This window comes from Alosa pseudoharengus, unplaced genomic scaffold (genome assembly GCF_046254945.1).
Source record: "Alosa pseudoharengus isolate Yale_2024_CS ecotype anadromous, Long Island Sound unplaced genomic scaffold, YU_APseudo_1.1 YU_APseudo_1.1_scf_1, whole genome shotgun sequence".
NCBI classification, from domain to species: domain Eukaryota; kingdom Metazoa; phylum Chordata; class Actinopteri; order Clupeiformes; family Clupeidae; genus Alosa; species Alosa pseudoharengus.
The window spans coordinates 38,180,356-38,194,766 of record NW_027468564.1 but is presented as its reverse complement, the minus strand read 5'-3'; the positions used below and the strand labels follow the sequence as shown (position 1 = coordinate 38,194,766).

Sequence of the window (14,411 nt, the reverse complement as noted above, 5' to 3'; positions counted from 1 at the left end):
TAGCCGCCTGCGGTTTAGGCTCCAGGATAATAATGCCATGGGAACGGTCAATGATATCCTTAAACACTCCCTCTACTTTCCCAACTGATTTGACATACTTACTTGCCGCCGCACAAACGTTCCTGAACTGCTTCCTATCTGCCCATGAGTCAAGCCTTAACGCTACTCCAACCCACGTTGTCCTCAAATAACCCCAGACATTTTCCTTAGCGTTCGACAGCAAGCGATATACCTTTATGCTGCAGCGTGTCAAATCCAGTGACGTCATTTAACAGCAGGACTCGCCATCATCTTTAAATTTAGGGACATAATCAGAAATGGGTGGCAAGATTACTTGCATTCACTCTATTTTCGTCCACTAAAGCTCATTAACGACCTGATGTACAGTAGATTGGCGGCGACCGTCTGATTGGCGAGAGAGATAGGCTACTACAGAGACAGCAACTGCATAACGGTTCGCGTTTCCCTCCGGTACGCTCACGTTACCAGGTTGTGGTACGCACTTTTGTGTGTTCCAAAAGCCCTACAACTCTGCACTGTTGGCAAGGACAGTCAAACGGACAAGAGAAGGACAGGGACGGACTCACTATGTTGACGTTGCTGACAGCTATGTACTTGGTGGTGCGGGCGGCTTCGTCGGAGGTAAGACGCGCCTCTCCTTGACAACGATAGCACGCTTTAAGGCTCTGTGTTGAACAAACATAAAAGCGACATGCTTTGCAGTTACCTCCAACAAAGCCCTCATAGGACTGCAGGGGAATGCTTGTGTCATTCCTTCCCTCCGCAAAATCTTTAACAAAAATGTTGCTATAGGCAACTTCTTTACCACAGGGTTTTTTGAGGACAACCGTGTCCTGTGCGTAATTTCTGTACGATTCGCTGTTGGCATTCACTCTGTGACGTGTTTATCCGTAATGCAAAATAGGCTATGTTGGTTTACCGCAATAGGACATCATGGGGTTCAACGACCTCGTTATCTTTAATTCACTAACTTTGAGGCTGCGTAAGGGAGCTGCAGACCCCTCCGGGTAGTAGCATGGAGAGCGCCCCATGCATGGTAGCATGATAGCCCAGCTCACAGACAAGTGGGTTGGTAAGAGTGCGCAATCCACACCCTCTCTTATGTAATGCCAATTTTGGCAGAGAAAGGAATGTCGAAGGCTGATCCCTTACAGAATAATGAGGCTATAATTTAGGCGTCTGACCTAGCTATGACGGTATTAGGCTATTTTCTTTGTTGTTTTCACGATGCAGGTCATTGACAAGCAATCATCAGAATTTAAACTGGGTAGAGTAGGATTGAGCAGGTGAATTCATAGCAGAGGTTACCTTGCCTCTCCTTTTCGTCTCATCCTGTCTTGACACCCCCAGACTAAAGTAGCTCTCTCACACACACACACTCACTCTCTCTCTCTCTCTCTCTCTCTCTCTCTCACACACACACACACACACACACACACACACACACAAATTGTGTTCCCAAAGCAGCAGTCCATTCATACAAATGATGAGGGAGATAAGGGGCAGACTTAAACTTAATCAACATTGACTACAAAACAATACAAAATATATTTATACAAATGTATATTTGTCTATAATTTCAGATATACACGGGAGAGGTTTCAAATTCCTTGTGCTATAGGTAGGGTATTTCCCAATGCGGCCAATCAACAACTAAGCCAATATTCACTATAAAAAACAAAATCATCAACAAAGCAACCTTTGTGGGCACAAAAACATCACCAACAAACAGCCTTCAAGAGCTTTTCACTCACTGGGGTTATCAAGCAGGCACCTTCCCTCATCGGTGCTCTGTTGAATAACACCACAACACTTCCAGAAAGCTCAACAGTGGTGTCTGTCGTCCCAGACTCACTTACCTACAAACTCATGATGGGTTCTCTACCAACAAATTCTTCAGTCACTCCTCTTCGTTACTGTGGCCGTTTGTGATCCAATCAGTAACATAACCAGACAAACCGCAAGCCCTTAATGCGGGACACAGTCAATCCTCTTCGTTGCTGCGGCAAGTAATAAACAAATTTACGTTTAGGTTATGCTATGAGTCCGTTTAGGTTATGCTATGAGTCCCTTAGGTTATGCTATGAGTCCGTTTAGGTTATGCTATGAGTCCGTTTAGGTTATGCTATGAGTCCCTTAGGTTATGCTATGAGTCCGTTTAGGTTATGCTATGAGTCCGTTAGGTTATGACATTGAAATGTGTTTATTCCTCTCTCTCTCTCTCTCTCTCTCTCTCTCTCTCTCTCTTTGTCTTTCTCTCTCTCCTTGAGGGGTTGAGAATCCGGGGGTGGTTTTCTCTAATCATGGTTTTTTTAGTGGCCAGTATGCTAGAGTTAACTTGTTGATGAGGTTCAGGTGCCCACTTGTGGCTCCGCGGATCCTGCAGAGAGTTTAAAGGGGATGGTAGCTGGACAAGGTCAACTTTGAATATGCTTATTGTACATAATTTAAATGAATGTGTTGAAAACAACACAACTTATGTTGTTTTTTTTAAACACATCTAAAGTCCAGATAGGGTGTGTTGTTTCCAACACATTTGTTTTAATCATGTCAATTGATAATTCTATGGGTTCTTTCCTTCTGTTTGGGTGGGGCTTGGAGTTGTTCTGTCAAGTTACTGGTGAGGGGAATCTCTCTCCCAGTGGCTTTCACTTACACACAACACACCACATACATTTTAACCATTTACTTGTGTCCTCATGGAAAAAATGGTGCAGGGACACTGATATTAAAGATGCCAATACTTACAATTGTAATTACAATTGTAATACCTACAAACGTATGGATCAGTGTGAGAGAGAGAGAGAGAGAGAGAGAGAGAGACTATAACCCTTGTACTTTCAACTTTATTTTATCCACTGTTTGTCCTACACCACAAAGACTGTCTAGTTCCAACAGGTTTGGATCCCTTGCCAACAGTGGCTCCTTCTTTGTATTCCACAAACTGAGCCAGTAGATGAGTAGATCTTGGCAGACTAAGTCTGCTAATCTCCATTTACCTGTCACGAGAGAAGAAAAGGGGAGCGAGGTAGAGTGTGAGAGAGAAAAAGAGAGAGGGGGTGAACAACAGAGAGAGAGAGAGATTGGGAGGGAGGAGAGGGAGAGTGAGAGGGAAGTAAAGGGGAAGTATAACCTATTACAGCCCTTATCTATTTAGACATGACCAAGTTGTTCAATAGCCTGTCATTCAGAAATCCTACAGTTCATGAGAATGTGTGATTTCATGTACATTCAAACTCAATTTATGGATATAGTCTTTTCACACATAAGTTAGTATAGTCTGTGGGCTTGCCACTATAGCGCATAACAACCGTTTGCATTTATTTCTGCACGGTTTGCGTCAAACCAGTTCTGTTTCAAAACTCGACCTTTAATCGGGCTTTTGAGTACAGTTATCCATATTTGGTAGTGGGAGGGACGTCAGAGAGCAAAATGCTGACGTCAGAGCGGTTCTTCATGGGGAATGTGTTCTTTTTCTTGAACTGGCTGTAAGGGAGAGCCAACATCGTTGAGAAATCAACTACATATCCCAGTGCACGCGCGAAACGCTTTGGTGTTGCCGCATGACATTTCACTACAAGAATAGAGGTGACCCTGCTGTTGAGTCCTGAGTGGTGGGAAAGCATAGCTTGCAGACGTACGAGGATAACTTGCTTGGAAACATGGTAAGGAACAACGACTATGTTATACTGCAGAAAGTGTGGAGATGGTTTATCCTTTGATAGGTCGTGCAGAATTTCAGCAACCATTCATTTGAGGTCCAAGGCTGTAGTCTCTTTCAAATAGTTGTTTAAGGTCAATTATAGAATGTATTGCTTTCAATTATAATTTGCAGATCAAATGCATCGCTACCCAGAGGAGATTGGAGGCCTATTTGTATCACGCCAACGTTAGTAACTTGGTGCGCTAACGTGCAAGGTTAGCGAGCTGGCATTGTCGTGTTGGCACAGATGTCTGTCGTGGATGTTGATTATGTATTATGTAATCATCGCGATATAAATATTTTGCTAGGGCCTGCGAACGCACTAGCCAAAAAACACCTGCTACCGGCGAAAGCTCGCTATCGACTTTGTTGAAACAATTGCAATCTGTCGCGTGGCACTTCAAGCATCATTCATTCGGTTGCGTCATGAATCATTTCACAGCCGAGACATTATAAATAGCAACATTGTTAAGGCCTCTCGTAGTAGTAGTGCCTCCAGCAGCTTAACCGGCGCAGCTTAACTTTCCAATGCATCTTATCCTAATAACTTAATATGAATGGTCATTGTTTTGGTTTCTCGAGTGAGGGTTTTTGCATTGTAATCGAAGGGCACTGATCGGTCGTGTCTGATTACTGCCGCTTCGTTGCCCTTGACGGTGCTAAGTAGGTCAGTTTGACAAGCTCTGTGATGAATTTGTGGTTTGTCCTTGACTCTTTAGGCCGAACCAATCCGCGTCCTGGTCACCGGCGCTGCCGGGCAGATTGCCTACTCTCTGCTGTACAGCATCGCCAAGGGAGATGTCTTCGGCAAAGACCAGGTAAGACCGCAACAGCCTTGACTCTATTGTGTAACACGAAAACGACCGCGGGATGCGATTCAGCGTGCATCTTTTCAACTGGAAATAACCGGCAGCTTTCATTTTTTAATAAGATGGACGCCATTGCGTAACAAGTGTGATTGAAACATGTTCAGTGGTATTTTTGGCGAATTCGTGTGATGAATGAACACAGGAGAATGATGGATTCTTCCACCTTCCCTCCCTCTCTCGCCCCTCTCCCTCTCAGCCAATCATCCTGGTGCTTTTGGACATCCCGCCCATGCTGCCCGTTTTGGATGGGGTCGTCATGGAGCTGCAGGATTGTGCTCTCCCGCTTCTGAGGGGTGAGGCTTCCATACACACACACACACACACACACACAAGCGCACACACACACATTCACGCTTTGCCCCAGTTCTCTACCAGCAGCAGCATATGGTTGTGCTGTTTTGTCCAATCTAACACATGCCCCTGGGATCTTCATGTTCACAGAGAGATAGAAATCATACACTCTCACACTGTCTTCTACTCTCTTGTTTATTTTTCTACTGTCTTTTTTATCTCTTTGTGCCACATCATCTTTCTACTGTTCTCTCCTCTTTCTTTCTTTCTCTCTCTATCTCTCTCTCTCTCTCTCTCTCTCTCTCTCTCTCTCTCTCTCTCTCTCTCTCTCTTACTCTCTCTATTTCCGGTCCTTTTCTTTGCAAGTGTGTCTTTACCGTCCCCCTCTCACCACGTTCTATATCGAGTGTGGTAGCGATGCAGGAAATTGTGTTTGAACTTGTGAACAATGCGGCGGGCGGCAGTTGCTCTGTAGACTCACCGCGCGGTGTGTGCTGACTGGCCAGAATCTGGGAGAGGTGTGGCCGCCTCACTGCATCCCCATTGGACAGCTCTCAGGGTTCTATATAGAGTGCAAATAGCCAATCACAAGGGCTCCTGGAAGAACAATAAGAGGTGGTGTCTATCTGGGAGGAATTAAAAAAAGAAAAAAAGGGGGGGAAAAGAAAGTTGGCGGGTGTAGAGGAGTGGAGAGGAGGAGAGGGATGAAGAGAAAGGATAGGTGGAGAAGAGAGGAGGAGAGGAAAACAGAAGAGAGAACTGGGGTGGTCTGTTTCATCATCTGAACCTTGGCTGAAGTTCAATGCTGATAACATTGGATTCACCATTAGATAGACTAGCTGTTATCTTTTAAAAAGCTCTAGACTAGTATTTTTGCTCAGCAAGGCACTACAAAGGTTTTTTTTTATTATCAGGTAGATAGCTGCAGGCAGATCACCTTGTATGACTTTGGTGGTTGACCCCTGATTATACGCCTGTAAGTGAATCCTCCCTCTGAACTTCAACCTTTGACCTTACAAGGGGCACAAGGTGGTTACTTCAGTAGTTTTCCTCTCTAGCCTCCTCCAGCTCTCTCCTGGCCTTGTTTTGTAAACAGTAGCGCCTCTTGCCAAAAAAATCCTCCCACTCTTTTAGAGGCTGTGTTTTAATTATTCAGTGCAGGCAGCCACAGGGCTGTGGTGGTGAGTCAAGTCAAGTCAGTTTTTTTGTTGTTGTACGCTACTTCTTAATTCTACTCATGTAATGTTGTTTTTCTTCTTACTGTATTTTCCGGACTATAAGTCGCACCGGAGTATAAGTCGCACCAGTCAAAAAATGTGTCATGAAGAGGAAAAAAACATATATAAATATATATGTGTTGCACCTGAGTCGCAGGACCAGCCAAACTATGAAAAAAAGTGCGACTTATAGTCCGGAAAATACGGTGCTTATTTTATACATTACTGTCAGACCTGTGTATCTCTGGGCCCCTTTCTATGTTTTAACGGTTTTGCCCAACCTGCACTTTGGGTCATCTCCTGTTGTTTTTAAATGTGCTATATAAATAAAAGTGACTTTGACTTGACTATTCAGTGCAGGCAGCCACAGCGCGGTGGTGGTGGTGGTGGTGGTGGTGGTGGTGGTGGTGAGTGAGGGAGGGAGCATGTGCAGGGGAGTGCAGCAGCCACGCGGTGCAGTCATCACGGCTGCCGCCCCTGCAGGGAGTGACTCAGCAACTCTGATGCAGAGGGATTTTGGTGGTCTGAGTCTGGCACGTGTAAGAGCAGCAATCAATCATTTGAATCACCTCTGGAGTGCGGTGTACTGGCAACTCGCATTACACAAATGATGGCATACTAATCCATCAAATGTGTTGTTTTTTTATTTAAAAAATGTGTGTGTGTGTGTGCATGTAAAAAATACAATATATGGCTATTTTCCCCATGATCCACAATGTTTGTGTGTGTGTGCGTGTGCATCCATTATTAAACCCAACCACTCCTCCCTCTCCCTGCCCCTCCAGAGGTCATTCCAACTGACAAGGTGGAGGTGGGCTTCAAGGACCTGGATGCCGCCATCCTGGTGGGCTCCATGCCCAGGAAGGAGGGCATGGAACGCAAGGACCTGCTGAAGGCCAACGTGGCCATCTTCAAGACCCAGGGCGCCGCCCTGGACAAGTACGCCAAGAAGACCGTCAAGGTGACCGACCGCCCAGCCGCCCGCATAACGGTCTGACTGCCTGTGGGCATAAACGCAGAGGGTGCAATGTGTGACTGCAGTCAGCTTGGGTGCAATCAATGAGAGAGAGACTGTGTGTGTTTGTGTGTGTGTGTGTGTGTGTGTGTGTGTTGTGCTGATGTGATGTTCCAGTGCCTATTGCTGGGTATCAGTGTTTGGGTTTTCATGTACAGGACATGATAAATATATAATAACCTACAGTCAAGAGTTTTTTTTTAGGGGTAAGAACATTGGTGCAACCGCAGTTGGGAACAGCATGTTACTGCAATGTCTTCACAGTGCCGATAGTACAACAAAACCAGTAAACGCGCACACAGAAAGGCGTTTTCAATACTTTTAGGCTCTGATACAAGAACCTTGTGTCCAAATATCCATTACCCTGCATACGCACTCATTTGCAATTTAATTGGCTGCCACTTGATAAGAAAATGTAAATGTGTTGAGGTTCCGGTAACCTGCACAACAGACTAAGGAGAGAGATACATAGTGCACGAGTCAGCCAGACCATTCCGAGTTATTTAAGTCTGAGTTTGGAGCGATCAAATACAGGTAGCAGGTTTTGTATTCTCTATATGGGAAAGTAAAGCCTGTTCAAGCTCTGTTCTGCACTCTGTTCAAGTTTAGGGTGAAATGATTTGAGATTATTTCACAACTTGTTCATGTCCAAGTCATGTTCAAGTCCTTTTGCCACCAGATTCAGTTCATTAAAAAGGTAGATTTATGATTATTTGTGTGTAGCTGGGGAATATCTGCCCTTCCCTTAGGTCATCAAAACCTGAATTGTGATTTGGTAGTTATTTGTTGTACAGTAGGCTACATTGCTGCCATTTGTTGCTGAATGGCACTTGGTTTTGGTGAGTAAAATAGGACCTAATCAGTGGAACTTGAGTTAGAATTGTAAGTCAGAGTGTGGCCCCTGATTGGCTGGCGTTCCAGCGGTAATCACTAATGGAATGGCTCAGCCTGGAAAGTTCTGGAATGGTCTCTCTGAAATGTTGTGTACATAGTGTGACTGTAAGGGTGCTACCCCGAGACACATGCCGAACCTGATATGAGCACCTGATACGCAAAATATGGGATGGAAGTGATCCAAATCACTCCATTCCTGTGGTGACGTAGTTCCATGACGTGATTTAATGTCGTAACGACCTTGACTCGACTCCCTCTGGTTTAGACTGTTAAAGTAAAGGCTCATGTTGTCACGTGTACTCCCCTGGGGAAGCCAATAGTCTTGAAATGCATGCAACTAGGGTTTGCTCATTATGTTTATCATATGGTTACCACTTTTCACCTTTCATTTTTTGTGTTGATCCAATAATTCTTTAAAAACTAGATCATACTTTTATAATTCCACCACTTTACAGTAAACCACCCCTTCCCTGGCCCTCTACATGTGTGGTCAAAAAATGTATTTGTAATTCTAATCCTAATCAATTTTGATCTGAAAGTATATTTCAGATATTATTTTACCATTAGACAATGTCTTTGTTCTGTGTTGTATTTTGTACTGTTCTGCAGTCTAGAAGGACTGTTCTCACACTGTGTGTGTGTGTGTGTGTGTGACTGGTGTGTTGGTCCCCAGGTTCTGGTCGTGGGAAATCCCGCTAACACCAACTGCCTCATCGCCTCCAAGTCTGCTCCCTCCATCCCCAAGGAGAACTTCTCCTGCCTCACCCGCCTGGACCACAACAGAGCCCGCTCCCAGGTGTGTGTGTGTGTGTGTGTGTGTGTGTGTGTGTGTGTGTGTGTGTGTGTGTGTGTGTGTGTGTGTGTGTGTGTGTGTGTGTGTGTGTGTGTGTGTGTGTGTGTGTGTGTGTGTGTGTGTGTGTGTGTGTGTGTGTGTGTGTGTGTGTGTGTGTGTGTGTGTGTGTGTGTGTGTGTGTGTGTGTGTGTGTGTGTGTGTGTGTGTGTGTGTGTGTGTGTGTGTGTGTGTGTGTGTGTGTGTGTGTGTGTGTGTGTGTGTGTGTGTGTGTGTGTGTGTGTGTGTGTGTGTGTGTGTGTGTGTGTGTGTGTGTGTGTGTGTGTGTGTGTGTGTGTGTGTGTGTGTGTGTGGTGTGAATCTTTCCTATGAGCTTAATCAAAGTATTATATTGGTTAGTTAAACATTTAGACAAGCATTGATGCATACAATCATTGATGAAATCAAAGACTGCAACAGTAACGAAGCAATGAAATAGCATGATTACTAACTAATACATGAACTAATGCAATTAGTTGTCATCTCCATCTTCAAAGTACTGTACTGTGTTCATTGAGATATGAGCTACCCAGTGGTGCAGGGCTGATGTTGTCTTCCACACCACCAGGTGGCCATCCGTGTCGGTGTGTCCTCTGATAACGTGAAGAACGTCATCATCTGGGGAAACCACTCCTCCACCCAGTACCCTGACGTCCACCACTGCAAGGTCAACGTGCACGGCAAAGAGATGGCCGCCTTCGACGCCATCAAGGATGACGCCTGGCTCAAGGGAGACTTTATCTCGGTAAGACTTTTGTCACCCAAAACCCACGCCAAAGTCCTTTTAGGCAAGTCCCTCCACTCTGCGGCCATATTGCAACGCTTTTTGGGCACTCATTGGGCATCCATTTCGGCAGAAATGCGCGTGCGCAAGGCTTCAAGACACCAATCTTGCTCCAGCGGCGAGATCACAACACATGATTGGCATGATGTCTTCACAACACACCATATGATTGGCTCAATGTATTCACATCACATCACATGATTGGCTAAATGTATTGACATGTCGACGTTTTGCCGAGGAAGGGTGTGATATGTGTAGACAACGGCCATATTGGCGTTACAAACTAGCCCCATGCATTTCTATGGAGGATTTTTTGAGTGCTGTGTCTCCTCATTAGAAAGTCTCTGCCCATGCTGATATCATAGGAGCAATGCGTAATCCTTAAAGGTGCAGGCCTGATCCTTTATTATCCATATGCGAGGGGTGTATTTGATTGGCTGTTCAGCTCAAATATCAATATTCTTTTGGACTGCGCCTTTAAGACTGAGGATTAAGGCCTGTTCTCATTTCTCCTTCTGTGTATGCTGGTCTCACTGTTCATCACTTTTATTTTTTCTCCCCCATTCTTCTCTTCCTCTCTCTTGTCTTTTCTCTCTCTCTCTTTTTTCACCCTTTTTTTTCTCTGCCACTTTTCTCACCTCCCTCTCGCCTTTTCTCTTCTCTGCTCATGTTCCCTTCCTACCCTGCCTCTCCCTCTCTCCATGTGTCTCAATATTCTCTCTCTTTCTTTCTTTCTTTCTTTCTTTCTTTTTCTCTCTATATGTGTCTATCTCCCCGTCATTCTCTCGTTCGTCTCTACACCTCCCTCTTGTCTTCTCACCATCCCTCCCTCTCTCTCTCTCTCTCTCTCTCTCTCTCTCTCTCTCTCTCTCTCTCTCTCTCTCTCTCTCTCTCCGCCCCCCCCCCCCTCCCTCTCTCACCCTCTCTGCGTCCATCAGACGGTGCAGCTGCGCGGTGCCGCTGTGATCAAGGCCAGGAAGCTGTCCAGCGCCATGTCTGCTGCCAAGGCCATCTGTGACCACATGAGAGACATCTGGTTTGGCACCCCCGAGGTGAGACTTCACAGACGCCACTTCCTCATCATAATCACTCGTAGTCTTATATCACAGGGCAGTATGGCTGGCTCCTGTAACGGCTCCTATAAAGACCTCACAGACACACGCGGTCTCGCATCAGTCCCTCATAATCACTCCTAGTCTTATCACAGGGCAGTACGGCTCTTGTGACAATAAATTAGAGAAATCACAGACATCATCGCCTCGTGTCACTCCCTCATCATCATCACTCTTAATCTCATCATCACAGGGTAGGATGGCTCCCATGACTGTCTATTACAATATGAAACCTCTCTTTCTCTCTTTCTCTCTCTCTCTCACTCTCACACACTCTCTCTCTCTCATTCTCACACACACACACACACACACACACACACACACACACACACACACACACACACACACACACACACACACACACACTGTCTTCCTCGGTCTCACACACAGTCTCTCTCATTGACAATTTAAATAGCCATAGTCAAATACCTCAGCATGCACTTGTGACATTTCCCCTCTCTGATCAGGGTAAGGCGTCTCTTTTAGCGGTGGGTTAAACCATAAAATATATAAGTCTTCTGAGCGACCTCTAGTTTTGCACCCATTATATTGCATCATGACCCTGTGACTGACTATTGTTTGACAGTCCTGAAATAAAGGGAGGATGTGTTTTATAACAGCAATTCACACATGAGACGTCATTGGATTAGTGCCATTAGCAGCATCACTCGTGTTCTCAAGCAGAGAGTGCAGAAAATAAAACCAAAAGCTCCATAGCCACATTCCTAATCACGCATGTAGCCATAGCCACATTCCTAATCACGCATGTAGCCATAGCCACATTCCTAATCACGCATGTAGCCATAGCCACATTCCTAATCACGCATGTAGCCATAGCCACATTCCTAATCACGCATGTAGCCATAGCCACATTCCTAATCACGCATGTAGCCATAGCCACATTCCTAATCACGCATGTAGCCATAGCCACATTCCTAATCACGCATGTAGCCATAGCCACATTCCTAATCACACATGTAGCCATAGCCACATTCCTAATCACGCATGTAGTTGTAAATTTGTTGGCCAACTCTGAGACATCCTCATCTTATGACCATGTCTTCGCTGTTATTACAGCATACAGCAAAACATTTCTTGTGCCAGTAAGCTCAATTTAAGTTTGTGTATTTAGCATATTATTATTATTATTATTATTATTATTATTATTATTATTATTATATATGTTTTGTTTTTTTTGACTTACAAAATGGCATCATTAAGATGGTAAAATGAAAAATAAACTAATTGGAAATGATTTACTACAATAAACAGTAAATAAAAATATAACCGCAGATGACCATAGTGGCTTAAAGCTATGAGGGGAAAACTCAAGCTTAACAGGTGTCCATCATATCTAAGTGCACTCTTCATCCATTGTTATCACTTGTAGCTGGTTTGACATCACAACTGATCCAGCCGGGACTCCAACTCTATTGCTTGACCATCAACATGAGCGACTTGTATAAAGCTGCAGATTATCTTGATCCTTTTATAAACCCTGTGTTGTTGTAGAGCACTCTGCTTACTAGTATATGCAGCACTGGCGAGTCGGGGGAGGGGAAATGTCACGGAGTGTCACTTCGATGGACTTTTTGTGTTGTTTAAAAAAGCTCACTCTTCGGGGACCTCTTCTGTCCTATCCAAATAAAGGCAAAAAAAGCCCCCAAAAATATACTTATAAAATAAAATATATAAAAATAAAAAAGCTCACTCTTTAAGATACCCACTGTCTCGTTATAATTACATTTTTGGTGCTCTGTTTAGGTGGGTGTGTTCATGTAGGAAGCGGTTTATATCTGTTAGACCAACGTTATATTTTGTCTGTGTTTTTAGTGTCCGCGTGCACGTGAGGGTCTGCTAGGGTGTAAACACGGCCGTGTACCATCTATTAGATCGCAAAAAGGGACTAGAATCTGACTGAGTGGTGTTTTGTTTTGTTTTTTTGGGGGGGGGGCATCTTTTCCCACAATACAATCTCCATAATTAGACTCTCACCTTTCATCAAGTTCTTCGGGTCCACGTTCGAGGCCGACCCGGGTCATTTCCCGAACACACCCCATCTCTCTCTCTCACTTCCTGTCAGTCTTCACTGTCCTATCACAATACATGTAAAAAAAATAAATAAAAAAATAGACTAACTCTCCCGTCATGTCTTCCTGTTCCAGGGCGAGTGGGTGTCCATGGGCGTCTATGCTGGTGGAAACTCCTACGGGGTCCCTGAAGACCTCATGTACTCATTCCCCGTCATGATCAAGGTAAAGCAGCTGTTACACTGTGAAATACAATGTCTACAACTCGATGTGTTCTAGCAGGCCACTGTAAAAGCTCTGTTTTAACTTGAGAAGAATGACTTTTAGGTTTGCTTGTGTGTTGATAGTTGATTGATATGGAGTCCCTGAAGGGACATAATAAAAAAAAAAGAAAGAAAAAAAAGACTTTTGGTGTGAACCAGAAAGTTTTACTTGAACACAAGAAACGCAAAGCCCCTAATATTTGTTTTTATTTTTTATTTTATCTGGTGCGCATCAAAAACCAGTGTCCCCTAAGGGGCTCCAAAAATCGAAACTCTAAATGTTAGATATTGCATTATTAGATTAAATAGGTTATTGTTAGTTCCTCTGAACCATTGATTGATTGATTTACACTGAGGCTGATTTTAACTTGACACAGATTGACTTGGCACTTGATCAGTTAAAACACCATAGAAAGAATGTAGATGTGTGTGTGTGTGTGTGTGTGTGTGTGTGTGTGTATAGATTATAAAGTGACATTTATTTACCTGTTTTACATTTGTACTCACGCCCCTGTCCAGAACAAGACTTGGACGGTGGTGGATGGCCTGTCCATCAATGACTTCTCCAAGGGCAAGATGGATGCCACCGCTGCCGAGCTGGTGGACGAGCGCGACACAGCCGTCGCCTTCCTGGGAGTGTGACTGCCTCCGCCGACCTCGGCCCCACAGCGATCCGTAGACACCCAGAAGCCTCCCCGCTCACAGCTGTGAACCTCCACGTCATGTCGCTGCCCGTGTGTGTGTGTGTGTGTGTTTGTACGTGTGTACACACATGTTTGTGTGTGTGTGTGAGAGAGATCAACTGTATGTGTGTGGATCAACTGTATGTGTGTGGATGAGTGTGTCTGTGTAGAGCTGAGGGATGGTATTCCTTCATCTCTCTCCATGTATTTGTTTTTGTGTGTATTTCACTTACCAGACAACAAACGTAACATTTAAGATCTGTAAGACACAAAACAAAAAACTCCAACTCCTGCAGGATTCGATCGGGCGACACAACAATAGGGAATGTCCCTTTGAAAGATGAGAACGCACATAGTTGTCCCGATCACTGTAACAATACCTGTTGTTCAACAACAATAATAAAAAAAACAATATGAAAACAATTTCAGTTGTTGTGTTGTTTATCTCCCCCCCCCCCCCCCCGTTTTCCCTTTCTTTTTTCCCCGTTCTGTTGTTGAACTAGTTGACTTTGTTGTCGGTAGGAGGCACTGTTTGCACATTAATCACAAACTCTGGAAATACGTCACAAGAGACACAAGATATGAGAACCCCATCTTATTTTTCCATTTTATTCCACACTTGTAAAAAAAAATACTACATATTATAAAAAACTGCTGATATTATACATAGTTAAAGTAAGGCACATGGTTATTGAGCAGA

General features: G+C 44.3%; 1 protein-coding gene across 1 annotated transcript; it reads left to right on the top strand.

Annotated features, from left to right (window-relative positions):
• Positions 1-3,576: 3,576 nt before the first annotated feature.
• mdh1aa (malate dehydrogenase 1Aa, NAD (soluble)) lies at positions 3,577-13,843 on the top strand. The gene is made up of 9 exons (XM_076289067.1): positions 3,577-3,686; positions 4,444-4,542; positions 4,790-4,886; positions 6,887-7,062; positions 8,684-8,806; positions 9,408-9,584; positions 10,562-10,675; positions 12,901-12,990; positions 13,548-13,843. Exons 1-9 carry the CDS (start codon positions 3,684-3,686, stop codon positions 13,668-13,670), a joined length of 1,002 nt encoding a protein of 333 aa, XP_076145182.1. The 5' UTR covers positions 3,577-3,683; the 3' UTR covers positions 13,671-13,843.
• Positions 13,844-14,411: the final 568 nt, after the last annotated feature.

Coding starts and splice junctions, on each gene's coding strand:
- mdh1aa (XM_076289067.1), top strand. Junction 4,543..4,789: donor ATGTCTTCGGCAAAGACCAG/GTAAGACCGCAA, acceptor TCTCCCTCTCAG/CCAATCATCCTGGTGCTTTT. Junction 10,676..12,900: donor TCTGGTTTGGCACCCCCGAG/GTGAGACTTCAC, acceptor TTCCTGTTCCAG/GGCGAGTGGGTGTCCATGGG.